Source organism: Solanum dulcamara, chromosome 4, assembly GCF_947179165.1.
Source record: "Solanum dulcamara chromosome 4, daSolDulc1.2, whole genome shotgun sequence".
Classification (NCBI taxonomy): Eukaryota; Viridiplantae; Streptophyta; class Magnoliopsida; order Solanales; family Solanaceae; genus Solanum; species Solanum dulcamara.
In genome coordinates, this window is record NC_077240.1 from 7206315 (window position 1) to 7233063 (window position 26749).

Consider the following 26749-nt stretch of genomic DNA (forward strand, 5'->3'; position numbering starts at 1 on the left):
ATCAATAAAAAATCATAAAATATTAATTAATTTGATAATTAGTGGTGGTGATGACTAATGATCGATGATTGTATGTGCCAATTTGGGATAATGATCATGAATGATGGTGGTTATAGGTAGTATTATGGTATAGTGGTTGGTACTAGTGACTAAAGTGATTATTGTTGGTAGAAATTGATAATTAATAGTGGAATGATATTAATAACTAATGATAGTGGTGAATGATGATGGGGTTAACCATATGACTAATGTAATTATCGATAATGATTAGTGAATGCAATAATGATTGATGGTGATGATTATTATTGGTGGCTGATGGTGATGACAGTTGATTTTTGTGATTGGCGGTAATTGTGATTGGGCTTAGGGTGGTGGTTGTGGATGATAAGTGGTAGTGATTTGTGATAGTTGTGGTTGGGTTGAGGATGGTGGTTGAGGATAGTAGGTGGTGCTGATTGATAGTGGGTGTGTGTGATGGGTGAAAATAGATAGAGTGACGGTGAACTGTCATATTTGTAGAAACTTTTAAATAGACATATTAAGATATTAAAACTTTGTTATAGATCTTATTCATTTAGACCTATTCAGACTCATTAAGTAGTTGTAAAATTGGAGAAACAAACACACTTAATGATTAGAATCTGAATGATTAAGATTCAGACTTTGAAAACAAACAGACTTAATGACTGACATCGGAATGATTAAGATTCAAACCTTAAAAATAAACATACTTAATGATTAAGATCTGAATGATTAAGATCAACACCTTCATTAAATGCAAACAAATGAGACCTAAAACAAGCAAGAGATTTAATTGCAAGGGCCAGTCTGTAACAAAACAAACTTTCCAGAATAATCCATTAATTTGATATCATAATCAAATTAGTTCATAGAGCTATTTTCGTACCTCATTTCTTTAAATGGGGAGTAAATGCAAAAGCAAAACTACAAACTTACAGTATGCATATATATTTATTTAGGGACAATAGCAGTTAGGTCCCTTGATAAATTTTAATTTTGATCGTTATGAAATCTAAAAAAGCATATCTAATATTCAATTAATTGAAATTTATATTTTTGGTCGCTTTATGTTGGAAGTATGTTACACTTGTACTCCTTTTAGAACTATATTATCATCTAATATGAAATATCAATACAAATTTAACAAAATATATGAGTAATTAAGAGATGGAATGATTAATAATTATGTTAAATTTGTGAATATTCACGAGTAAAGGGATCAAATGTGCACATATCAATTAATTGGAGGTTAAATGTGCTTAATCATGCATATCACAAGGACTAAAATTAAGATTTAGCAATAATTGAAAGACCAAAAATGCTATTTACCCATTTTTTGCACTTTCTTAGATAGGGATATGAAAGATAAAGTGCTTTGAGACAAAAAAAAAAGGTTGGCTTTTAGGGCTGAATTACACAATAATTTTAACAATCATGATTGATCGAATAAGTAAATGTAGAGTAAATTGTCCAAAAGAAATCTCTATAAATGCATATGTTTGGGACCAGAAAAAAATATTCATTTATCGAGATTATTAGTTCATCGATAAATATATAAAATATTTATTTATCGATAAATAAATATTTATTATTTTAGAAAGTATTTTGCAGTATGTGTCATAAGAAAGAAAAAAATATTTGAATTAAGAATTTCAAAAGTTTAAATCTAGGAAACTAAAAAGTGTAGTCTTTGCATATTTACTATTTAGATCTAGAAAAGCTAAACAAATTTAGTGAAGTTTAATATTTCTAATTGTATTCATGTATATAGAATATGAACAGATTTTATGTATATGAAGGTATCCAAGAAGTTGGTGAATTAGATGAAGATATCCAAGAATTAAATAATGTCATCTCTAATTTAGCTCATAGAAATGTGATGGATGCTGAACATCTTTTGAACTACCCTAACGAGAATGATACAGTTATGAAATCACCTACAGAGGAAGAGATTATTCAATCTGTAATGAATAATGATGATGAGAATGATCCTGAATAAGATGATAGTAGCATTGTCCCACATGTATCGTCAAATGAATGAGACATTTCAAGCAATGACTACATTGTCAAACTCTTTAGTACAACACAAACAAAATATTTTGAAAATTGTGTTCGCTCTTCAAAAAGTTAAGGATGAGATTAATTTTGGTTTTGGTGGGAAGAAAAAACAATCAACTATAGAATCATATTTTAAAAAGAAATAGTTATTGATCTAGTATTATTGACTGATTGAATATATATAAATTCTTGATTTATTCTAGTAATTATTACTTTATATTTTTTTGGCCCTTTAATACTTGATTTTTAATTATTATCTAATGCATTAACCGAGAATATTATTTTAATATAACTGACTCAAGTCTCGAATATTACTTTATCGAGGTTTTACTATATTACTATTTCTAATGGGACTTTCTAATTTTTCATACATAGCAATAGAATTCTAATCCTACCTAACAAACTATTAAATCTATCTATTTAAAAAAATAAGAAAATATTAATTCTATAATAATATCCTGTCATTAAAGTACGAAATATCCCTTCCATAAATATACGTTTTGTGTAACTTACATAATATAATGAATCTCTTAATTTTCTCTCTATCTGCTTAATTGGTTGTTATCACAAAATATTAATTCTCTCTTTGCTTTGTCATCTTTTTTTTTCTTCACCATTTTTTTCTGTTGTTTATTTAATCATGAAAAGTAATAGCGATTGTTCAATACTAATTTAATATGGAGGTAGATGGGATGGTGCAAGTTTTTTTTATGTTGTTTTTAAGTTTTTTCTTAGTTTTTCTAAATCATTGTATATTTTGGTTTTTTAACGTTACTACTTAAGGTACACTTTGATTATTCTTTTTATTTTTTTATTTTTTTACATGATCTATGTATTTTATTTTGTAAGTTCTTTTTTTATATTTTTTGTTTTTCATTAATGAATTGAAATTTTTGGAATGATTTCTGATTTGTATTTTTATGTATTAATTTTAGGAAAAATTACTTAATTGAGTGCTTTTTAAAAATTAATTACTGATTTTAGCGATATTTTTTATTTATTACCATTTATAGCAATATATAGCAATATTATGATAAATCTACACTTGTATTAAAAGTGAATTATGCATACAATATAAATGTATTATAATGTTTTAAAATATATATTATGTTTGTGTAGTAAGAAACTAACATAATGTATTATAAGTCTATTAAAATATGTGATAAATGTATTATCCATCTATAAAACTTGTATTATATATGTTTTATAAATAGTTCTCAGCAATATGTATTAAAAATGTATTATAAATGTATTATAAGTGTTCAGTGAAATTATTTTTTTATTGCTATAAATGATAAATATTTTCTTAATATTGTATATTTATGTAAGTTTCCCTTAATTTTAGGAACTTTATTATAGTAACATATATCTGATGTGTTGGATTAAAAATTATTGCCACCTGATTATAAAAGAGGCCAGGAAAACCATCTATGAAACGCGAGAAATCATTTATATAATTCAATATGTATAACTGCTTAAATGTATGATATTGATATAAATTATGATTTCATAGTGTTACTTGTCGTATTATATTGATATAAATTGTGGTTTAGAATAATTTATATATTATTTGATTTATCAAATACATGTCGAATGATGTTTAATAATAAAATTAGTCAACTATATTATATTGATATATTTCTAAATAACATTTATCGTATGAAATGTGGTATAATTAATGAATTAAATTATGTGGGGTATAGTTCAAAATGTATAACTATTTTAGTGTATGATATTAGTATAATCTTATTCATCTTACTACATTCATTATGATTGATCATTACTAATTAAACCATGTGAATATTGAATTACATATATAAGAAAAAACGGACTAAGTGCATTCTTATTTTGACATGATAATTGTGATCTATGATATTTATTTAACGTAATTTCTAAATATAAGAAGTTTATTTAAAAAATAATCTAGCAATATGTTTAATTAAGTTGCGAAAATTGATTGAAATAGCATTATAATAAATGAACCATGATCAATAAATTAAGACAAATGTAGTAATTAGATAAGCTACAGTTTAATACTTTCTATCTCAAAAATAATATTATCTTTCTATAATTAAAAGTAAACTTTGTTGAAAGTAATAAGTGGATGTCTTTTCTTATGTGGGGCCCACTCCACTAATTTTTTCTCTTTTTTCTAGCTTCTTTCTGGCTATAAATTGTCAGTTTTTGGCATTGAAAAACATATACATAGATACATACGTTTCTCTCATCTTCTTCTCTCTCTCTTTCTCTTATTTTCTCCTTCTTAACTTGGTAAATTAGTTTATTTTATAACATGTTATTAGCACGAGTCTCTATTACTTTGAGCTATATTTTTAAAAAGGTAATAAAAGGGGTAAGAATTTTATTTTCTTAAAATGTATAATATTTCTAAACTTGAATTTATTACTCTTGACATATCTGGAAAAGGCTATTCATCATGGACAGTACAAAAAGAAGAGTGAAAAGACAGAAGTTTTACCAAAGAAAAATTCAAAAAGTATATGTCATAGATGTGGAGGTATGGGGCACTGGTCACGGACATGCAAATTATCAAAACGCCTGGTTCAGCTATATCAGACATCCTTGAAGAGAGAAGAAAATAATCAAGAGATAAATTTTATCTCTGAAGATAATATTGAGCTTATGCATCTGGATGTAGCTGATGTCTTTAATTTTCCAGAAGACAATATGAATATTGATAAGCCTAATAATATTTAAATAATTTTCTTTTTATTTGTATGTACTAAATGATATTTCTAGTCCATGTAAATAAATAAAAATTGTGTAATGAGTGATGTATTAATTATAATATTTATTTATTTATTTTGAAGAAAAATATGGATATGTCTCAAATTTTATTTGGATCAATGATCAATCAGAAAGATATTTGTGTAATTGATAGTGGAACAACTCATGCCATTTTTAAAAACAAGAAATATTTTTCCAACTTGCTTAGAAGAAAAGCAAATGTTACTACAATTTCTGGTAATTCAAAAATGATTGAAGGCTCCCAAAGAGCTACTATATTTCTGCCTAATGGGACAAAATTTGTTATAGAAGATGCACTATTCTCTACTAAATTCCCAAGAAACTTGTTATGTTTTAAAGATATCCACAGAAATGGATATCATGTTGAGACACTAAATGAAATGAATACTGAATATCTTGGTATAACCAAGAGTGTCTCAGGCCAGAAATATATTTTAGAAAAATTACCAACTTTGTCGTCTGGCCTCTATTATGCAAAAATTAGTGCAATTGAAGCAAATATGATCGTAAACCAGAAGTTTACTGATCTAAATACATTTGTGCTATTGCATGATCGAATAAGTCATCCTGAATCAATAATGATGAGAAGAATTTTTGAAAATTCAACTGGACATCCGTTAAAGAATCAAAAGATTCTTACGAATGATGAATTTTCATGTGCTGCTTGTTATCAAGGCAAATTAATTGCCAGACCATCGACCCTAAAGGTTGGCATCGAATCTCCTAACTTTTTAAAGCGTATACATGGAGATATATGTGGACCTATTCATCCACCTAGTGGATTGTTTAGATATTTTATGGTCCTAATAGATGCATCGTCTAGATGGTCTCATATGTGCCTCTTATCATCTCGCAACTTGGCGTTTGCAAAGTTGTTAGCACAAATAATAAGATTAAGGACGCAATTTCCAGATTATCCAATTAAGGTCATTCGCCTTGATAATGCTGGAGAATTTATATCCCAAGCTTTTGATGATTATTGCTTATCAATTGAGATAAAAATTAAACATCGTGTTGCCCATGTTCATACTCAAAATGGCCTTGCAGAGTTATTTATTAAGAGCCTGCAATTGATATCCAAACCTCTACTAATGAAAACAAAATTATCAATTACTATTTGGGGTCATGCTATCTTACACGCAACATCATTTTTACGTATCAGACAGACACATTATAATAAAATACTCTTCATCACAATTAGTATTTGGTCATGAGCCAAATATAACCCATCTATGAATTTTTAGTTGTGCAGTATACGTGCATGTAGCACCATCACAACGTACAAAGATGGGCCCTCAACGAAGGTTGGGCATATATGTTGGGTTTGACTCACCCTCCATAATTCGCTACTTTGAACCGTTGACAAGAGACTTATTCACTACTCGATTTGTAGATTGTCGGTTTGATGAAATAATTTTTCCGCCATCAGGGGGAGATAAAAAGGAACTCGCAAGATAAATTGTGTGGAAATTTTTATCACTATCACATTTTGATCCATGTACCCGCACATGTGAGTAGGAGGTGCAAAAGATCATCCACTTATAGAAAATAACAAATCAAATATCATATGCATTTACTGATTTAAAATGGATAACTAAGTCACATATTCTTGCAGTGAATGTGTCTATCCGGATTGATGTCCCAAAATGACCATCTACTAGTATCATAGCTTTTGAATCCGAAACACGCCTGAAGCGTAGTAGACCATTGGGTTCAAAGGATAAAAATCCTAGAAAGAGAAGCGTGAGAAATTATAAATATGATACTACACAAGAACCTCCTGAAGAAGGTCAATATTTGAGTAATCCTGATATTCCTGAAAAACTCAATGAACCCGAGACTCAAGTGAATGAAGAACTTTCAATAAGTTCAACTGGTGATTAGATAAATTTAGATCGATCAAAAATTACGGTGGATAATATTTTTACAAATAATATTGTACTTAACCTCATGCAAGATAGTGAAAGTCTTGAGCTAAAATCCGTCGAAGAATGTCGACGTATATGTGATTGGCCAGAATGACAAAAGACAATTCAATCAGAATTAGACTCACTTGCTAAATGTGGGGTTTTTGGACCTCTAGTCCAAACCACTGAAGGTGTAAAAACAGTTGGCTATAAATGGGTTTTTGTGCTAAAACGAAATAAGAGAAATAAAATTGTAAGATACAAGACACGCCTTGTTGCATAAGGATTCTCTCAAAGACCCGGGGTCAACTATGAAGAAACATATTCACCTGTTATGGATGAAATAATTTTTCGATATCTCATCAGTTTAGCTGTACATAAAAATCTTAAAATACATCTCATGGATGTAGTTACGACTTACCTTTATGGTTCACTTGATAATGAAATTTACATGAAAATCCCAAAAGAATTAAAATTGCCTGAAGCATGTGCTGAGTCTTGGGAGATATACTCAATGAAATTGCAAAGATCATTATATGGCCTGAAACAATCAGGGCGCATGTGGTATAATCGCCTTAGTGAGTACTTGATAAATGAATGTTATATAAATGATGTCATTTGTCCATGTGTTTTTATTAAAAAAACAGAATCAGAGTTTGTTATACTCGCCGTTTATGTTGATGACATAAATTTTATTGGAAGCCCTGAAGAGGTCCAAAGGCGATTGAATATCTAAAGAAAGAATTTGAGATGAAAGACCTTGGAAAGACAAAATTTTGCAGGTCAGCAAATTGAACATTTAGCAGACGGGTCTTTGTCCACCAATTCGCTACACTAAGAAAATCTTAAAATGATTTTACATGGACAAAGCACATCCATTATGTACTCCAATGATTGTTCGATCACTTGAAGTGGAAAATGATCCATTTCGACCTCCAGAAGAGGATGAAAAACTTCTTGGTCTTGAAATACCATATGCAGTACAATTGGTGCACTGATGTATCTTGCTAACACAACCAGACCTAATATAACATTTTTTGTTAATTTACTGGTAAGGTATAGTTCATGAAGGCATTGGAACAGTATCAAGCATATTTTGCGATACCTAAAGGGTACCATTGATATGAGTTTGTTTTATACTAACAAAGGTTGTACAGACCTTACAGGTTATGCCGATGCAGATTATTTATCAGACCCACATAAAACTCGATCTCAGACAGGCTATTTATTTACACATGGAGAAACTGCTGTATCATGGTGATCTACAAAGCAGTCTATTATTGCTACTTCTTCAAGTCATGCTGAAATAATAGCAATTCATGAAGCAAGTAGTGTGTGGTTGAGATCGATGATACAGTTCATCAAAGAAAGATGCGGCCTGAAAAATGATGTCAAAGTACCCACAGTTATATTCGAAGACAATGCTGCGTGTATAGTTCAATTGAAAGGTGGCTTAAAGGAGACAGAACGAAACATATTTCGCCAAAATTATTCGCCACACATGATCTTCAAAAGAATGATGATATTGATGTACAACGAGTTTGTTCAAGTGATAATCTTGCAGATTTACTCACAAATGCATTATCAACATCAACTTTTGAGAAGCTAAGATATAAGATTGGGATGCGTCGTCTCCAAAATATCAAATGAAGTTTTCATTAGGGGGAGTAAAGTACGCGCTGTACTCTTTTTTTTTTAACCATGGTTTTGTCCCAATGTGTTTTTCTAGTAAAATTTTTAATGAGGCAACACTTAAAGCGTATTACCAGAAGTTGTGTACTCTTTTTCCTTCATTAGGCTTTTTCCACTGTTTTTCCTAGTAAGATTTTTAACGAGACACAACATCTATAAGTGTTCAGGATATTTGTTCTTTTACTAGATTTTTTTTGGTACATGAACATCCAAAGGGAGTGTTGTAAAGTAATAAGTGGATGTCTTTTTTTTACGTGGAGCCCACTTAAAGTGGGCAAGTTGTCCACTAGTTTTTTTCTTTTTTCTAGCTTTTTTCTGGCTATAAATTGTCAATTTTAGGCATTGAAAAACATATACACAGATACCTCTTCTTTTATATCAAGTGAAACTGTATCAAAATAAATTAGGACGGAGATCGTAAAAGGGACTATTACGCAAATATGAGAAAGTATTGAGGCAGGGACTAGAGAAATAAAAAGGCAATAAAACAGCTCATTTTGGGCAGTATCCCTTTTCACCGTGATACGTCAACGAGAAAGAAGAAGATTTGTGAAGAAGAAGAAGAATCCTAAGAAGAAGATTCGAACAAGATAGATAGATTTTTTTAGATAAATACCTTAGCAGCGAAGAAATCTGAGCTTCAGAATTTGATTGAATCTCTGAAATCACATTGCAAATAGATTCATTATCAATCAAGGTGAGCATATTTTCATCTGAAAAATGAAAATATCTTCTGGTTTTCGTTAATTAGCTTCTTATTTTTTGTTTTTGTTAATATGATTTGAAGTTTTTTGTTTGATTACTATGAAAATATGAGCAAAAGTAGAGGAACAAAAATCTGGGTTTATATTATTTGCCTTCCTCTTTTCGAGTGATTAATTGGAAGTTGTTCCTCTTAGGGAGGAACAATTGATCAAAAGTAGAGAGACTATTGTCTCGGATTTGTAGAAGAACTTTTTTTCCGATTTCCTAATAATTTTCTTCCGATGAAATGGGAAAAAGGAAAATAAGAAGATTCAAAATATATATCCAGTTATCTATACTGGTGGGAAATTTAGAAGTTTACATAACGTAAGCATCCATTAATGTTGCAGTAGCAATTTTTTCTTCTATTTTAGATGAAAAAATATATATGGAAAGCAAGTTTTGATTTTTACTTGGTAGAGATTTGATGAACAATTTGGGATTTAAGGTTGGGTACTTGTGGGATAGTCTGCAGAGAGATTGCGCCACAGTTCCTTTTTTTGACAAAGGATTGCGATCACAGTTTCTAGTCTTTTGATTGTTCAAATTTATGTAAAGATGGAGTGTTTCAGAATGCCCATGGAAAATAGATACAACAACAACAACAATCACCCACTGGAATCCCACAAGTGGGGTCTGGAGAGGGTAGGATGTACGCAGTCCTTACCACTACCTCACGGAGATAGAGAGGCTATTTTCGAAAGATCATCCGTTCGAAAGTCACAGTTCTAAGTACGAGAGAAAATAAACAATATATATAGCATAAAGAAAAAAGAAAAAAGAAAAAAAAATAGATAAAGTTGCTAAAATTTATTATGCTGATGTTGTAACATATTCAGTTGTTTGTGTGCACTTTCTCACAAGAGCTTAACTTTGTGCCTCGCCTGAACATTTCATGAATGCATAGCTGCATCCTTTCCAGGTGGAATATATCTATAATGAGTATCTGCAGATAAGCTAAAATTAGAGCTTCTTTATTTCCACATAAGTAAACTCGGGAAAAGTATAGCTGTGTGTTAGAGCATAAGGAAACAATTCCTATCGTTTTGATGCTATAATTTAATTCTTTTTTGCATTGGTAATATTGCTGTGATTCCCCATTTGTCGTGGTAGTTGTTGGGTGGTGGGGGGGGAGGTTCAAGGTCTTTGTTTCTTTTCCTGCATAAAATCACTTTACAGATTGGATAGCCTTAATTTGTATCCATCAAATTGCTTTTAGTTAAAGAGCTGCAGGAAACATAATGTTTGAATTCAGAATCGTATTGATTGGAGTAGAAAGTTTTGGGATTTGTTCATGATACTTCGCTTGCTAAATAGTGAGATCACTTTTATCAAGGGCTGTTATATTTTTGAAGGTTTACTCATCCCACTGGTGCATATCTTTTTTTCCTTATAGGGATCTTGTGTGCTTTTTTATGGCAAATTCAAAAGGTCCATGTACCATGAGAAATATGATGTACAATGGGAAGAGCTCTTTACTGCCTCCTAAAAGTCCCTTTCCTAGTTTGGCCCCATCATATGTCGATTATGTCCCCAGTTCTGCTTTCAACCAAAAGGGCATTCAGAAACCCAGAGATGGACATTCACACCATCAGCGTACTTCCTCTGAAAGCTGTATTATAGAGGAGCAACCGTCTTGGTTCGATGATCTTCTTAATGAGCCAGAAACTCCTGTACGCAGAGGCAGCCATCGACGTTCATCTAGCGACTCCTTTGCATATTTTGATTCTGCTAACGCTGCAAACTTAGATTACATAGCTCAAGTTGATAACAAGTTCAGAAATATGCCACCTATCCCTTCGTGGGGGTCTCAAGACGTTGATTATTACAAAGATGCTCGACAAGCTGCTTCTTTTGCCGATCAAAACTCCTCAATCCGACGCAAGAATAGGGAAAAGGATGTATCTTCAACTACAGTATCACATCTCCGCAGCCTTTCCTCTCCTGGGGAAGATCTCCGTATTCAGAGGTCTGGATCGCCATGCCTCCCGCAAGACGGAGACAGGCCTAGATCTGCGGGAAGTGACAAGCAGGATGTAGCCGAATCTGGCCCTCCTTATCCAAGAGGGTCCGCTGAAAAAAAAGATTCTTGTCAGAGTAAGAGTTCTTCATCAGAAACAGACACAAAACGTGCGAAACAGTAAGTTCAAAGCACTCTGCAACCCCTCCATACCACCCACCCTTTTCTTAAAAGAAATTCTGGGAAGGCAGAAGGGGATATGTTTGTTAATTTGATATTTGCTTGAGAGCTTAGTTCAATATAAAAGTAATATTTTATCAGAAGATTTTCTTTTTGTGTATAACTGAGATATCCCCGAGAACTGTGGCGTATGGTTTGAAACTTGGTGGATAATGGGGGCGCGGCACCCTCTACCCTTCTCCACTTAAATACCCAAATTTTGTCTGCAGCTGTGTCCCAAAGATGGCCTTTTCTATTTCATTCGTATTCCAAGTCTTTTAGTAATCGTTTACGGTGGGTGGGTAAACAGGAGGAGATCCTTGTGGGTTAGACTAACTGGCCGAGAAGGTTAGCGAGGTTCCTTCTACGGTGAAGTAAGAGATCTTTCACTATAGTGGGAAAGGTCTTATCCTTTTATCATCTTAACACGTATCAAGTGGCTTTATCTAAGTTGAAATGGAGCCTTTCGTATTTGGCCGTAAATCTCTGTCAAGATCTAAGCTGTCCTTTATATTAATGTATTTTAGCATCTCAAGATCTAAGTTGGCCGCTCTCAAGATGTTATTTTAGCATTTTATGTTGAAGTGCCCCCTTCCCCCTCCAAATATGATGTTTTTTAACGTTAAAAGGTATCATAAAATACAGGCAATTCGCTCAGCGGTCACGAGTCAGAAAGCTTCAATACATAGCTGAATTGGAAAGAAATGTACAAGCTTTGCAGGCATGTATCAGCTGAACCTTTGAAATACATACACTGGTACCTGGACATGAAGTGGATGTTGCATTTTGGTAAATTGTTAATTTGACTAGTTTTGGTGATTTCAGGCTGAAGGTTCTGAAGTGTCTGCTGAGCTTGAATTCCTTAACCAGCAGAATCTTATCCTCAGCATGGAGAATAAAGCCCTAAAGCAGCGCTTAGAAAGTTTAGCTCAGGAACAACTTATAAAGTATTGTAAGTTTCTTTATCTGTTATACTGAATTATTCTACTTGTTTCTAGTGCTTGTATTCTTGGACTATTTTGATAAAGTTGATTATGCAGCAGGTCTTGTGAGTCCAAACCTAATTAGGTTTATCTGAAAATTGATTTTTTCATGGTGAATAAAACAACTGCAAGTGAGTGAGTATTGGTTCAAGCGAGCTGGGAAAGTGGACACGGTTTTCCTGGAACTAAAACAATAGTTTTTGAGTAATGTTCAATTTGATTAACAAAATAGCGGTTACTAGGAAACAACAACAACAACAACATACCTAGTGAAATTCCACAAGTGGGGTTTGGGGAGGATAGGATGTACGCAAACCTTACCACTACCTCATAGAGATAGATCGGATGTTTTCGAAAGACTGTCGGTTCAAAAGTATCAGCCCCAAGTAAGAGAAAAACAATATATATAGAATAATGGCAAAAAACGAAAAGCGATGCAAATTTTACAAGGCAAGAACAATAACGGTAGCGAAGTAATGTGATAATCAAAAGGCAATAACAACACAACTATAATGGCATGCCTAGACCTACGACCAACCCTAAACCGACACAAGGCAAGACACCATTCTATCCCTACTAGCCTTCTATCCTAATTCGTGACCTCCACACATTTCTATCTAAGGTCATGTCCTCGGTGATATGGAGTAGCACCATATCTTGTCTAATCACCTTTTTCCAATACTTTTTCGGTCTACCCTTACCCCTCCGCATAACCTCCAAATTCAATCATTCGCACCTCCTAACTGGGACGTCGACACCCCTCTTCTGCACATGCCCAAACCATCTCAATCTCGCTTTTCTCATCTTGTTTGCTATAGAGGCCACTCCCACCTTCTCCCGAACAACCTCATTCTTAATCTTATCACTCCTAGTGTGTCCACACATCCATCTCAGCATCCTCATCTCCGCAACATGCATCTTTTGAACATGAGAGTTCTTTACTGGCCAACACTCTACTCTATATAACAACGCTGGTCTAACCACCATTCTGTAGAACTTATCTTTAAGTTTAGGTGATACCTTTTTTATCACAGAGGACTCCAGAGGCAAGCCTCCATTTCGTCCATGCTGCCCCAATGCGATGCGTGACATCATCGTCGATATCTCCACTACTCTGGATGATGGATCCAAAATATTTAAAACTTTCTGTCTTAGGGATAGGTTGAGTGGCAAGCCCCACTTCTATGCCCTCTTCATCCATCGCAACACTGAATTTGCACTCCAAGTATTCTGTTTTAGTCCTGCTCAATCTGAACCCTTTGGACTCCAGAGTTTGTCTTTAAACCTCAAACCTATCATTAACTCTATCTCGAGTCTCATCAATCAAAACTACGTCATCCGCAAATAACATACACCATGGAACCTCTTCCTGAATAGACCGTGTCAGCTCATCTATCACCAAGGCAAAAAGAAAAAGACTCAGTACAGATCCCTGAGCTAGTTCCATCACAATAGTAAAATACTCTGAGTCACCTCCCACACCTCCCACAGTAGAACCCGAGTCTTGGCTCCAGCATACATGTCCTTTATCGCCCTAATATACACCATCGGAACACCTTTAGCCTCCAGACACTTTCAGAGAACATCCCTCGGAACTTTATCATAAGCCTTTCAAGATCAATGAACACTATATGAAGATCCCATTTTCTTTCTCTAAATTTCTCCACCAATCTCCGCATAAGATGGATTGCTTTTAGTAGTCGACCGCCCCAGCACGAATTCGAATTGATTCTCTGAGATTGCCACTCCTCTCGTCACCCTCATCGCCACCACTCTCTCCTATATCTTCATAGTGTGGCTTGACAATTTGATACTCCTGTAATTATTACAGTTTTTGGCATCACCTTTGTTCTTTTATAATGGAACCATAATACTTCACCTCCATTCATCGGGCATCTTAGTTGTCTTCAAAATAACATTAAACAACCTAGTCAACCACTCCAAATCTGCCTTGTCAGTGCTCCTCCAAAAGTCCACCGGAATCTCATCGGGTCTGATCGCTCTCCCCCTTCCATCCTGCTAATAGAACGTCTAACCTCCTCAACCTTAAAACACCTGCAGTACCCATAGTCTCATTTTTCATTTAAGAGTTCATAGAAGTAAGCTTGCCACATTTGCTTGATATAGGTCTCATCCACTAACACTTCTCTTTCTTCGTCCTTGATGCACTTTACTAGATCCAAGTCGCGGGCTTTTCTCTCTCTCTTTGGTGAGCCTATACAATCCCTTATCCTTATCTTTTTCTCCTAACTCGACATATAAGCGTTCAAAAGTTGTCGTCTTAGCACTAATGACTGCTGACTTTGCTTCCGTCTCGCCTTCTTATAGATATCTTTAAGCCTGCTCTTCTCATCCTCATCCACGCACTCCAACCACTCCGTATAGGCAACCTTCTTAGCTTTCACTTTGCCTTGAACTACTCCATTCCACCACCAATCTCCTTGACGACCACCAAAGATTCCTCTCAATACCCCTAGAATCTCGATAGCTACTTTTCTAATTCAACCAGCAGTCATGTCCCACATGTTGTTCACATCCGTTCTACTACTCTAGGCCCCCAAACCAATCAACTTCTCCCCTATCTCCCGAGAAAGAGTGGGAGTCAGGGCCCCCCATCTAATCCTCGGTCGGTCAAATAGGGTCTTCTTTCTCCTATCCCTCTTAATTCTCCAAGTCCATCACCAAAAACTTATGTGGGGTGGTAATATTTTCACTCGGAATAACCTTGCAATTCTTACAAAGACCTTTATCCCAAATACATCAATTGTTGGTAAGACGATGGAATTATCTTGTTATAGCCAAGGTTGTGGCCTAGCGGTGAATGAAAACCATGGAAAACCAGAATGAAAATCCCAGCAGAGACAAAAAGTGCTACGTGATTTCTTCGGTACTTTTACTGGTGAGAGGTAGCAACTACCCGATGAAATCAGGAAGGTGCTCATGCCAGGTGGGCCGGACACGACGGCTTTTTAATAATGAAATGATCTTGCTGATAATCTAAAAGTTCTTTGAACTAATAAATTTGCGAAAAATTGCCTTCTTTTCCAGCTGTTTGGAAAACTAGAATGGTCTTCTTTGTGATCCTGTTCTACTATACAACAACAACAACCTAGTGAAATCCCACAACGTGGGTCTGGGGAGGGTAAATTGTACGCAGACCTTACTCCTACCAAGGTAGGACGGCTGTTTCCGGGAAACTCTCAGCACAACTATAATTATTTGAATTGTTTTATATCACTTCAAAATGCATAAATCGATTCTTCTCTATAAAGGTTGCCTTAGCACTGAAATAAAATTGTGTTTAAGGTCTTCCTTCGTCAAACGAATAAAAAAAAGAAGGTTGGCTTTTCGCCGTGCTCCTTTTTTCAGTTATAGGACGGAGGGAGGGAGACAACTGAAACTTTTAGATTCGAGTTTTCGCCCTTTCCTCCTCTTTCGATAAGCTTTTCATAGCCGTAGTCGTACTCAAGTACCCCTGCAGGGGAATCCACTTTTGAGATGGAGAGAATCCCGGGATGCATATGCTCTTTTCAGGGTTGAAGGAAGAAGTAAGCGCAACTATTGGACTTCTTTGTGGTATGGCAGCAGTAGCAAAGAAAGAAACTGCTCACTCTGCTTTACCGAGAAAAGGAGCAGTGAGAAAGGGATGACTATCATACGGAAATGAAACTAGTAAAGTAAGATGCCAGAACTCTTGCTTTCGTCTTGTCTTTACTCTTCCCCCATCTTCCCGTCGCCTGTCCGCTCAACTCTGATACCCAAATCTCCTTTTGTTTGAAGTTTATTGGACATGAATGAACCCGAACAGACGTACCCGCCGTTTCTGCTTTCTGCCATATGGGTTCAGTTTCATAATGTTATTATCGGGGGGCAGCCCTCGGCCCGATCATCCAATTCGCTCCAACAGGCAGGAATGGTTCTGTAGTCAAATAGAAAGATGCTTTCTTCGCTTTATTGGAAGAAAAAAAGAATGATCGTCGTTTTCCAGACATCCCAGAAGAAGAGTTAAGGGAGCTCCAATTGGAAATTGAAAAAGAAACTATGGCTTTCAGCGAGGGAAATGTTTGACGAGACACGTTTAACGTAGTAGAAGGTTTAATTGATAGGAATAGTTGTAGTGCGCGGTGATAGACCACCTTATGGCCGATGTGATTACTAGCCAAAGGGCAAAAAGACGAGGTTGAGTGCGACTCTACCAATACCAATCTCCTCTGGAGCAAGGAAAAACAACTCTGCCTGGTGTGACTTGATCCCTTATGATCTCCTTTTTAAGATGGACAATCTAACTAAGGTCAAAATTTCTTGGGGAAAAAAAGTAGTACTCTTTTCCGCATCTGGATGACCTTAGTGTGAATGGGTCCCTGTTTTCTGCTTCAAGCCTTCAAATTTGCTTACCTTTCAAAATTAACTCAAGGGATGGAAGTTATTCTTATTTATCTCTGGAGCAATAGTAGCATACATACAGATTAAAATGAATGCTTGGATGACTTTTGTGGAGCATGATATTGTTGCTCAGCTGCTTTGCTATCACATCTCTCTTTTGCACTTATTTGGTAAAACAGAAAGTTACTTGTCCAAATAAAGAAAGAGAAGCAATGCGGTCGAATTTGCAACTACAAGATTGCTAAATAATTGATCATTCATTAACCCAAGTGCTGCTTTCTTTCCTTGATTCAAAGACCTACAGGAAACTGCCCTAGTGAGTTAAAAACTATTTTGAACATGGGAACTGTTCTGTTTTGTTGGATAGTAGTGTTTCGGAGCAGTTGAAAGTTTATACAACCAGTTGTTTATTTTCATTTGTTTCATTGAAAACTGCAACTCATAAATTTTATATGCAGTGGAGCATGAAGTTCTGGAAAGAGAAAGAGGAAGACTACGAGCATTGTATCAGCAACAACAGCAACAGCCACAGCAACAGAAGCCATCTTACAGCCATCATCGCATCACTAGTAGGGATCTCGATCAACAACTTGCAAACCTCTCCCTGATACAAAAAGAGGCCGAGCGTGATGCTGTTTCAGGACAACTTCACATTTGACCGTAACTGTGGCTTTGCCTTTAATCTTGTCTTACTGATTGTCCCTCAGTTGACTTTGCCATGGAGTGACAGAAATTCACGATTTTCATTGTGTGAGATCAAGAAGAGGTCTTGCTTCCCATGTGCTCACCTCCAACGGGTTTGTTCTCCTACTGTCTAAATTGATTCTAGTTCTTGTTTCAACATTTTGTCTTTTACATCAACATTTGTTAAGCTTTTACGCGCACCTGGTGGTCAATGCTAAAGAATAGCATTTGTCGCAGTTGACTCATCTGAGGTGGTTAAATCCAGCATGATATCTCATGTCTTTGTATGTTGGGAGTGATTAAATTCATCAGTTTCCCTTACTCTCTCTTTTGTAACATTTTCCAACTTCTGATTCCTCTAATTTTATCTCCATGAATGCGTTCTCATTAACCATGTAATGTAAGCATTGATGGAGCTCCTTTCTGCTCATTCCTTGTTTCTTCTTAATGCAATAAAAACATTCATGTTAATTTTTAACTTTCTATTTCAGCCAAATATGGAAAGAAGTATTGTCTATTTGTCTTATGGTACATGGTACCCAGGGGCGCAGGCCTAGCAAACCCTAACCCTATCTAATATGTTAGATTAATATTTCACATAAGTATTGCATTTTAAATCATATGGGTCTTCCATTCTACAAGAGGGATTAATCCACCATTCAATTCAATACATACATAAGAATAAAAACGAAAGCCAAGGAGTAAAATAGGGCTTGTATTCATATTGGACTTCGTTTGACATCAACTGCAAACATTAGACACAACTCTGTAGGAAAAAGGGATCCGCAGATCAGAGATAAATCTTTCAACTTCTATAAATACTCAAAACGAACGATACCAATTGTTTATTTTTTTCAAAATTCAGAAAATACACCTGAAAATTAAAACCCATAGAAATCACTCAACTCTCAGTCTTTTCCCCTTACCAACATCATTCTTGTTCTCCAAGAAACGAATTCTCTTGTTGACAGCATCAAGCTTTGATTCCACTAGTGTCAGGAGATCCTTCTCTCCTTGTTCTTCTTCTGCTTGTGGTTCTGGTACTGGTACAGGTTCTGGTCTTGATGATTCCTTGTGCTTCTTTTCGGGTTTTAGATTTTGAGAGTAGAGATCAAGAACTTCTTTAACAGCATCCAAATTTTCAGGCCAAGTCTGAAGTTCCCCTTGAGGACCGGAAATAATAGTACAGAGCTTGATATCACACAGTGTTGCAAGCTCCATTGATTTCCTCTTGATACATTCTTTCCTCACTTGATAAGTTTTCGGATTGATTGTTTTCTTCTTGCTTTGATCTTCTTCTGCCATGGCTTGATTCGATGTTCAAACCAAAAAAAGGGAAAACTGGAGGAATTGAATGAGTCCTAAGAAGTAGAGTGTATTATATAGGGTTTTTGGGCGGAGTTTTATACTTTTGGTAATAGAAGTTGCCTAATTAAATTGTAATTACTGTTCCTAATTTGTATGGGAATCTTGGGAGGTCGGTGAAAAATTTGTAAAAGTTTTAGTATGCTAAGCGTCAGAACTGGGAAAGAAATAATATAGAAAATACTCCTAATTGCAACTTCCTCTTGTATAGAAAAATAGTAATTGCCATTCCCTAATTGACAAACCTCTGGGCTAGATTGTCTACGTCACATTTTTGGGGATAGTTCTGCTAAGGCAGATTTTTTTTTCAATTACTTGCCTTAATAAATCGGGTCAATTTGGGATACGGTAGATGATAACTTTGTTTAGTAAAATATTGAAAAAGTTTCCTTGTTGGATTTGGTGAGACAACTTTGTGAAGATATTTAGTGGTATTTTTCTTTGATTTACTTTCCTATACTTTCTCAGACATTCCTCTTGTATACAAAGTAAAGAGAAGTTGATTTGGTTAAAGTTTAATGATTAATCAAATTATTTGAAAAAATAAATGAGACAATAATTTTGAGTGGAAAATTTGTACTCTAACTAGTTTCTTTCTAAAAAGGTATCAATAAATATGTTCTCTTGGCTGATAACCCTTTCAGATCTTAGTTAAACTGTTTATTAATGGATGAATTTGTACAAAAAGGGTAATTTGGAATCGGTATTTAAATTTCATTTCCATTTTTGACATTTGTGTAAAATTGACGAAACCAAAAAAAATTCTTGATTAAAATATTCTTGAGGTGAGTGACAGATGATAAAGAGCCACCCCAAAATCGAAACTAATGAATTATGACAAGTCATGATACAGCAGTATGCCTTCATATTATATTCAATTTATTTATTCTATTTGATTATTTACAAATTATATCATATTTTTTTAAAAGCTACAAACAAATAAGAAAAAAAGAAACATGTATACATAGGTTTTGGGGGAATTTTGTACTTTTGGTTAGGTCTATTTATTGAAGGGATTAGATGGATAATTATGCTTAATGGTAAATATACTAATTCACTAACCAGTCAATAAGCTATTGGTTGGTTTGGTAGTATTATCGGATGGTATATTGACTCAATCATTTCATGCTTTTTTTCATTCACGTCCACTCACCAATATATTGATCTTCTATCAAACAAAATAATTTTTCTTATTCTACTAAGTTGGTACTTTTGTAATTATAAATCATAGTGAGCAATGCATGAAAGTGCAAATTTTGATGTTGCATGTACATAAGCATTTATTTAACAAATATACTTATGGTAAAAATTTAACTACAATAATTTTTAATGAGTTAACGGTTTACTTAATAAGAAAATTTAGTAATCCTCCCCGCACCGATAAATCATTAATTCTAAAATTTTAATCCGTTCATGATCAAACGTTAATTCGATAATCCAATACATTAATTTTGCGATCAACTTATCGCTCACGATTTAATTTTGAACCGCTCCTATTTTGGTAATAGAAGCTGCCTAACTAAGTTACAATTACTATTTCCTAATTTGTATAGGAATGGAATTAAATTCTCTTAGGAGGTCGGTGAAAAAACTGCAAAAGTTTTAGTATGCTAAGCGTCCCGAATTGGAAAAGAAATAACATTAGAAAAATAGTATAATTGCAATTTCTCTTGTATAGAAAAATAGTAATTGCAACTTCCCAAGTTGACTAACACATCTAATTTAGACCATCTACGTCACACCGCCTAGAATGCGTTCTTTTTTCTGAACCTACTAAGATGAAATATTCTTTTTTCTAATGATTGACTTCATATTATAGTTCAAGATTTAATTATTCTCAAATCACGTCAGATTATAAAACTACAAACAAATAAGAAAAAAAAATAAGTCATCACAAATTAACCGGGATGATTTCATGCTATATAAAACCTAGTTAATCTGTTGGATTACTCACAAATCATTTCAGATCGTCATAACCCCACAATCCCAACCATGCGACCCAAAAAACATATAATCGTCTCATACTTGCATCTAGGCCTTGAATTTATGCATAGAAGACCTCTTGTGAGAGACTATATATCACTGTATAAATTAATATTAATTACTAATTACACTTGTTAAAATATTGTTAATATCAAAAAAAGGGAGAATACAATGATGGTAAATATTGAAGGAGCCAAAAATTGACTAGCATTTGGAAGCCTTGGATATTCATCAGGTGAAGGAAAAACACACTCATATCCATTGAATGAAATCTTTCTTGGAAACATCCATCCTTCGTTAAATGTGAAAATCCCTGCATCTTTGTGCATTAACAACTCACTTTGCACAACCCCACTCCTTCCTGCTTGTAGCAACATGTCATTGTAATACTTAATCCCATAAAACATCCCCGTGTCGTCTGTACGAAAAAGAAAAGAAAAAGGAATTGATTCAGATAGCCGACCCTAACTGAGTTTGGGTTGAAGTGTAGTATATATAAAGGAAATGCTAATATCAGGCATTGGTAAAACTTACTTGTATCACCATACTGATTAAGGGGTTTGTAGTTGAAGCTGAAAACCTGCGTTACGCTTCTCAAATTCGGGTGCAGGACCACCAAGTTCCACTGGCTGTAATTCCTAACTTGGTTTAGGTTTCTAATAGTCATCTTCACCCTCCAATATTCTCTATAACTCTGCTTTACATGCCAATGCACCTGAATTGGGCACATGTGACGTGTACATTCTAGTACTGGCGTTGGCAGTTCGTTAGGGCCTAGTTGTAAAACTGGTAGCACCTCACCACGCCTGTAGTTCCATCCAAAAGAAGAAAAGACATGTTAGATGAACAAGATATAACAATTTTGTTGAATATGATTTGTTACTCAGGTACATGTTTTGGTGGAAATTAGTACCAAAGGCGGAGTCAGGATTTCAACCTTATGAGTTCTGGATTCTAGGAAACGGCCTCAAGTACTAAGATGTTATATACTACCTCCGCTCTGCCTGGAACTAGTATTGCAGCTAAAGAAGATATTGACAACAGATTAACCTCTTGACTAAACGAACCGTTTGGTTTGTTCAAAGGAAAAAAGATGAATGTGCAAAATAATGTACGAAATTACACTGAGGTTAAAGTGTAAGATATTTACTTCACACATTGATCTGCACCACGCTGTCCCTGACAACCACAACTGCATGTGGAGCAGGGCACAATTGTTTCGCTGTAGAAAGAAGACAAGGAAACACAACATTTTGGAGTAGATGATGCTCCAAACTGGGAGTAAGAACATATCACGTCCCACGTAGCTGCAACCATTACAAACAGATTTAAATTGGTAGTTACAGTATGGTAAGGGAAGAATGATCATCCTGAGCTAGTTTACTTACCAACTGCTTGAGTCTGTCGACGTCCTTGATCCTCATTGAACTTGGTTGGAGGGACTTGAACAGGAACACCACACGTATATCCAGGAATCCCAAGTGTGAAGTTTTCAGGCATACGAGGTCCGGATCCATCATTGGAAACACTTCCAATGCTCATCTCAAAAGAAGACACATATTTTCCAGGGTCCTGAAACAAGGATGTCAGCACTCCTCCCTTGCAGCAATTTGCGACCTGCTTATTATATGGAGCTCCAGGAAGGAGATCAAGAATCACGGGCTCTTTCTCACAACAATGGGGCGGGCTGTCTCCTTTGATTGCAGAACAATCACCTTGCTCTGTAGTTTCAGCACCCCACATTTCCCATATTACTTCCTTACCAGGCCAATCCCAGCTTAACTTCCAACCAGGTTGCTCTACGTGGCGGAAAAGTTGATAGTTGAAGATTGAGACTCTAATCTGGTATAGGCAAAGAGAGAACATTTGTTAATTCGTCTCTACTTCCCCTCGAATGAGATATGATGCATAAAATTGAAGATAAAAGACATAGTTTGCTTATTACAAATATTCAAATCCATGAATAACTTCAATGAATTTGAAAAACAGTGTGCAGGACACACAAGTGCGGTAGCATTTTAGGAGAGTCACAAGTGCGGTAGCATTTTAGGAGAGTCCGAACAATATAGGTCAATTGTATAGCCTATGAAATCATCATATGAAGGGCTTTGGAATGAATTATTTCTCCTAATTAACTACAGACTTTTACTATCTCATTTTTAGCAAACAAGAACTTATAAAACATCAAATTTAACAGCTAATAACTAACTATTTTTTCATCTCATTTACTTCTTACAGAAAATTATTCAATCATCCTACAATCCCTCGATCACCAGCCAACAAAAAACCAAAATTAGAACTGGATCTGCCCAAACACACACAAACCCCACCATCCTGAACACCACCATTAGTATTATATATCAACAACTGTAATAACTAAAACAAAATGACAAATCAGAAATCATGACAAAAAACACAGCTGCCTATCACAATGTCACAGCCAACACATTTTCCAGACACGGTTCGAAACTCCGTGAATAAGGGCCCGGGCTTGGGCCCTGGCCCAGCCCTCTACCCTTCCTCATGCCACACCACATACAACACTATACCTAATATACAAGTAATGAACAATCTATAGCTGTGATTTGTGAGTATCTTTAATTAATTTTGTGTCATAGTGTTTGTGTATTTTAATTGTAACGAAAAAAACTTACGTGCTGATTAGCCTCAGTGTTTGTCGTAACATCCCATCTGATAGTAATATTCCCCAATGGGTCCAGTGGATCATAGCCATCTGCATCAAAGTCAAATTAACCATCACAAAAACTCAAAAACAATAAAAAAATTAGACAAAGAAAAGGACAGAAAAATACTCACAAACAACTGGATAAATGAGAAATACAAGGTTTAACACTAAGATTAGACCAAAATTACCCATTGATCTTTAATTATTTTTTAAAAAAATAATAAAAAATTCAGTGGTGATTCATACATTCATAAAACTTAAGATTTTGTTAGAGTTATGCAAGAAGATGAAGAAGAAAAAAGAGAGAAGAACTTAATACACTGGATTTAGTAATAAGTAAGATGAGAACGAATTTAAGGAGGTCGTTTTTATTTTTCCAAAAATAATTAAAGAGTACAAAGACCATATGACTTAGTACTAAGAATGCGTATATATAGGGTGACGTTTGAATGTTATGTTACGAATTAATCTCCAATTGCACTAAATACTACTGATAATTATGCTTTCCATTTTTGTACCATTTATCATATTCATGCTATGTGACAATTGAGATATATGAATGATAATATATAGTATATGGATTGTTACGTGAGAACGTATTATTAATGCACATATTTATAGACTCTTTGTATTTGGCGAAGATAATACAGTAGGATTCGAACTCCTATAACTAGAGTAAAAATGTGGATAACTCTCCAATTTTGATACGTATACCTCACATGTCTTTTGAACTATTTTACTAACGTTTATCTCCAACTTATATAATTTCAATGTGTAGTCAATTCTTACTTTTCCGTCTACCTAACACACAACGTAAAAGAAAATTAACTTGTTTTGTTGTTTCTTTCTTTATGGATTCATTTTTCCCAGCTGGAAAGGATGCATAAACAAAGATTTCAGTAAACCTTTTGGGTTAAAATAGAAAGACAGTTGTCTGAGAGACTAAATCAAATGAGAGACTTAATTGCAAGGGCCAGTCTGTAAGACTGTAACAAAACAAACTTTCCAGAATAATCCATTTAATATCATAATCAAATTAAAGCTCATAGAGCTATTTTCATACCTCATTTCTTTAAATGGGGAGTATATACAAATGCAAAACTACAAACTTACAGTATGCGTATATATTTATTTAGGGTTATTTTTTTTGAAGTTTCAAAAGCATTATAGAGAAACCCCATTTGGCTAAAATTCAAGGATTTGCAGCTTAAAGGTGCTGACAATGTTGGAATGCCAAAGCCAAAAAAACCTGAACATATGCTTCAACTTCTGCAGCATTTTATCAAACACTCAGACCAAATCAAACAAATACATTCCCTTCTCACAACGAGTGGCCGTCTTCTCCTTACCTCTCAATGGATCAACACACTTCTTTACAACACTCTCATCAGGGCTTACCTCAACATTGCTCAGCCTCAAACAGCTCTCATCCTTTTTACCCATATGCTCTTTCATCAAGCTCAGCCCAATAGCCATACTTTCCCTTCCCTAAGCAAAGCAGCCTCGTCTTTCCCGCCCCGTTTGGCTTCATATATGGGCAAGAATCTTCACTGTCAAGTCTTGAGAAGAGGGGTCTTGGGTGACCCCTATGTGTGTACTTCTTTCATTGGGTTGTATTCACACGCTGGTGAGCTCGAGAGTGCACGTAAGGTGTTCGATGAAATTCCTGAACCGTGTGTTGTCTCGTATAATGCGATGCTTGATGCTTGTGGGAAAAATGGGGATATGGGTTCGGGGTTCTTGATGTTTTCTCGCATGCCTTATAGAGATGTTTATTCATGGACTAGTATGATTCATGGGTACATGAAGAACGGGTGCTCTGAAGTTGCTATTAAGTTTTTCCAGAAAATGATGATGCACGAGGATGTGAAGCGTGGTCTAGTGAAGCCAAATGAGGCTACGTTTGTTAGTGTTCTTTCTTCTTGCACATTTTTGGATGTTGGTGTGGCGTTATATCTAGGGAGGCTAGTACATGCTTACATGATAAAGAATGAGGAGTTGAGTGTCTTCATGACTACCGCATTGATCGCGTTTTATGGGAAGATGGGTTGTTTGGTTTATGCTTCAAAGATATTTGATGCAATGATTAGCAAGCAAGTTTGCTCTTGGAATGCTATGATTTCTTCCCTAGCTTTGAATGGAAGAGAGAAACAGGCATTAATGATGTACGAGAAGATGAGGGCAAAGGGGCTGCAACCAAATGAGATTACCTTCGTGGCTGTTCTATCAGCTTGTGCGCGTGCCAAGCTTGTCGATTTCGGTTTTAAATTGTTTGAAGCAATGTCACATGAATTTGCACTTGTAGCTAAGATGGAACATTATGGTTGTGTGGTTGATCTCTTAGGGAGAGCTGGGCTACTTCAGGAAGCGTACGACTTCATAAAGAAGATGCCTTTTGAAGCTGATGCCACTGTCTTGGGGGCTCTGATGGGTGCTTGTAGACTTCATGGAGCTATTGAATTGGGAAATGAAGTAGCACAACTACTGCTTGAGTCACAACCGAATCATTCAGGGCGTTATGTGCAACTCTCAAGCATTTATGCTGGCGCAGAGAGGTGGGATCATGCTGCTTCCTTGAGAAAAGCAATGTTAGATGCTGGAATACACAAGGTTCCAGCCCACAGTTTTATTTAGTGGAGCTTATCACTGCCACAGCTTGGTGATGGAATCTCGACTCATCAAAATCAGTTAAGTAATAGCTTGACAGATCAAGGAGGATGCATTTTTGTGAAAATGCACAGCAAACCTGGTTCCAAAGTCTGTTTGGTGAGGTACTTAAATGACACAACTCTATGAGCAGCAGCCCATGAGGCCATGTTGGATACTATAGCGTGTAATGCTGAATTCATTGATGATAGTAACAGAAGATTCTCCTTCTGAGAGAGGTTGTGTTGGATACTAGATATTCTGAGTTGTGGATCGGAAGATTCCTATTTATGAGATCATAGTCTCTTTCTCGTGATGGTTTGGTTGGGCATTTTGCTGCTGCTGCAATGAAAAAAGTTAAAAGATAAAAGACTGCAACTTTGGTCCATGGTGTCCTGAACTTATGTTCTATGTTTGTGTTAATGTGAAAAAGTGAGAATGTTTTTAGTGATAGACACATATCGTCCGATTGAATGATCTGAGATTCAAGTTCGTGTCTGATTTCTGTTTATCAGTTATCGTCAAATATGAAATAGCAATACAAATTTAACATAAGGATTAAAATTAAAATTTATCAATAATTGAAGGACCAAATATGCTATTTACCCATTTTTTACACTTCCTTAGATAGGGATATGAAAGATAAAGT

General features: G+C 35.1%; 4 protein-coding genes across 4 annotated transcripts; 2 read left to right on the forward strand and 2 right to left on the reverse strand.

The window, feature by feature from the left end:
- Positions 1 to 8792: 8792 nt before the first annotated feature.
- Positions 8793 to 17898, forward strand: LOC129885869 (uncharacterized protein At4g06598-like). Its single transcript, XM_055960335.1, has 5 exons — positions 8793 to 9144; positions 10588 to 11331; positions 12016 to 12091; positions 12196 to 12322; positions 17195 to 17898. Exons 2-5 carry the CDS (start codon positions 10607 to 10609, stop codon positions 17392 to 17394), a joined length of 1128 nt encoding a protein of 375 aa, XP_055816310.1. The 5' UTR covers positions 8793 to 9144; positions 10588 to 10606; the 3' UTR covers positions 17395 to 17898.
- Positions 17899 to 18110: 212 nt separating this feature from the next.
- LOC129885872 (agamous-like MADS-box protein AGL103) lies at positions 18111 to 19064 on the reverse strand. Its single transcript, XM_055960337.1, has one exon. It carries the CDS (start codon positions 18723 to 18725, stop codon positions 18318 to 18320), a length of 408 nt encoding a protein of 135 aa, XP_055816312.1. The 5' UTR covers positions 18726 to 19064; the 3' UTR covers positions 18111 to 18317.
- Positions 19065 to 20702: 1638 nt separating this feature from the next.
- On the reverse strand, positions 20703 to 22750 carry LOC129885868 (COBRA-like protein 6). The gene is made up of 4 exons (XM_055960334.1): positions 22157 to 22750; positions 21919 to 22075; positions 21303 to 21574; positions 20703 to 21186 (listed from the first exon to the last, which is right to left on the reverse strand). The coding sequence occupies exons 1-4, from the start codon at positions 22632 to 22634 to the stop codon at positions 20903 to 20905; spliced, it is 1191 nt and encodes a 396-aa protein (XP_055816309.1). The 5' UTR covers positions 22635 to 22750; the 3' UTR covers positions 20703 to 20902.
- Positions 22751 to 24463: 1713 nt separating this feature from the next.
- LOC129885873 (putative pentatricopeptide repeat-containing protein At1g10330) lies at positions 24464 to 26601 on the forward strand. The gene has a single exon (XM_055960338.1). The coding sequence runs from the start codon at positions 24685 to 24687 to the stop codon at positions 26086 to 26088; it is 1404 nt and encodes a 467-aa protein (XP_055816313.1). The 5' UTR covers positions 24464 to 24684; the 3' UTR covers positions 26089 to 26601.
- The last annotated feature ends 148 nt before the right edge of the window (positions 26602 to 26749 follow it).

Excerpts from the sequence above, each read along its gene's own strand:
- LOC129885873 (XM_055960338.1), top strand. The coding sequence starts at position 24,685 with ATGCCAAAGCCAAAAAAACCTGAACATATGCTTCAACTTCTGCAGCAT.
- LOC129885868 (XM_055960334.1), bottom strand. The coding sequence starts at position 22,634 with ATGTTCTCTCTTTGCCTATACCAGATTAGAGTCTCAATCTTCAACTAT. Across the intron at positions 22,076-22,156 it reads TCGACAGACTCAAGCAGTTG|CTACGTGGGACGTGATATGT; the intron begins GTAAGTAAACTA and ends TAATGGTTGCAG. Across the intron at positions 21,187-21,302 it reads TAATCAGTATGGTGATACAA|ACGACACGGGGATGTTTTAT; the intron begins GTAAGTTTTACC and ends TTTTTCGTACAG.
- LOC129885869 (XM_055960335.1), top strand. The coding sequence starts at position 10,607 with ATGGCAAATTCAAAAGGTCCATGTACCATGAGAAATATGATGTACAAT. Across the intron at positions 12,092-12,195 it reads GAAATGTACAAGCTTTGCAG|GCTGAAGGTTCTGAAGTGTC; the intron begins GCATGTATCAGC and ends TGGTGATTTCAG. Across the intron at positions 12,323-17,194 it reads GGAACAACTTATAAAGTATT|TGGAGCATGAAGTTCTGGAA; the intron begins GTAAGTTTCTTT and ends TTTTATATGCAG.
- LOC129885872 (XM_055960337.1), bottom strand. The coding sequence starts at position 18,725 with ATGGCAGAAGAAGATCAAAGCAAGAAGAAAACAATCAATCCGAAAACT.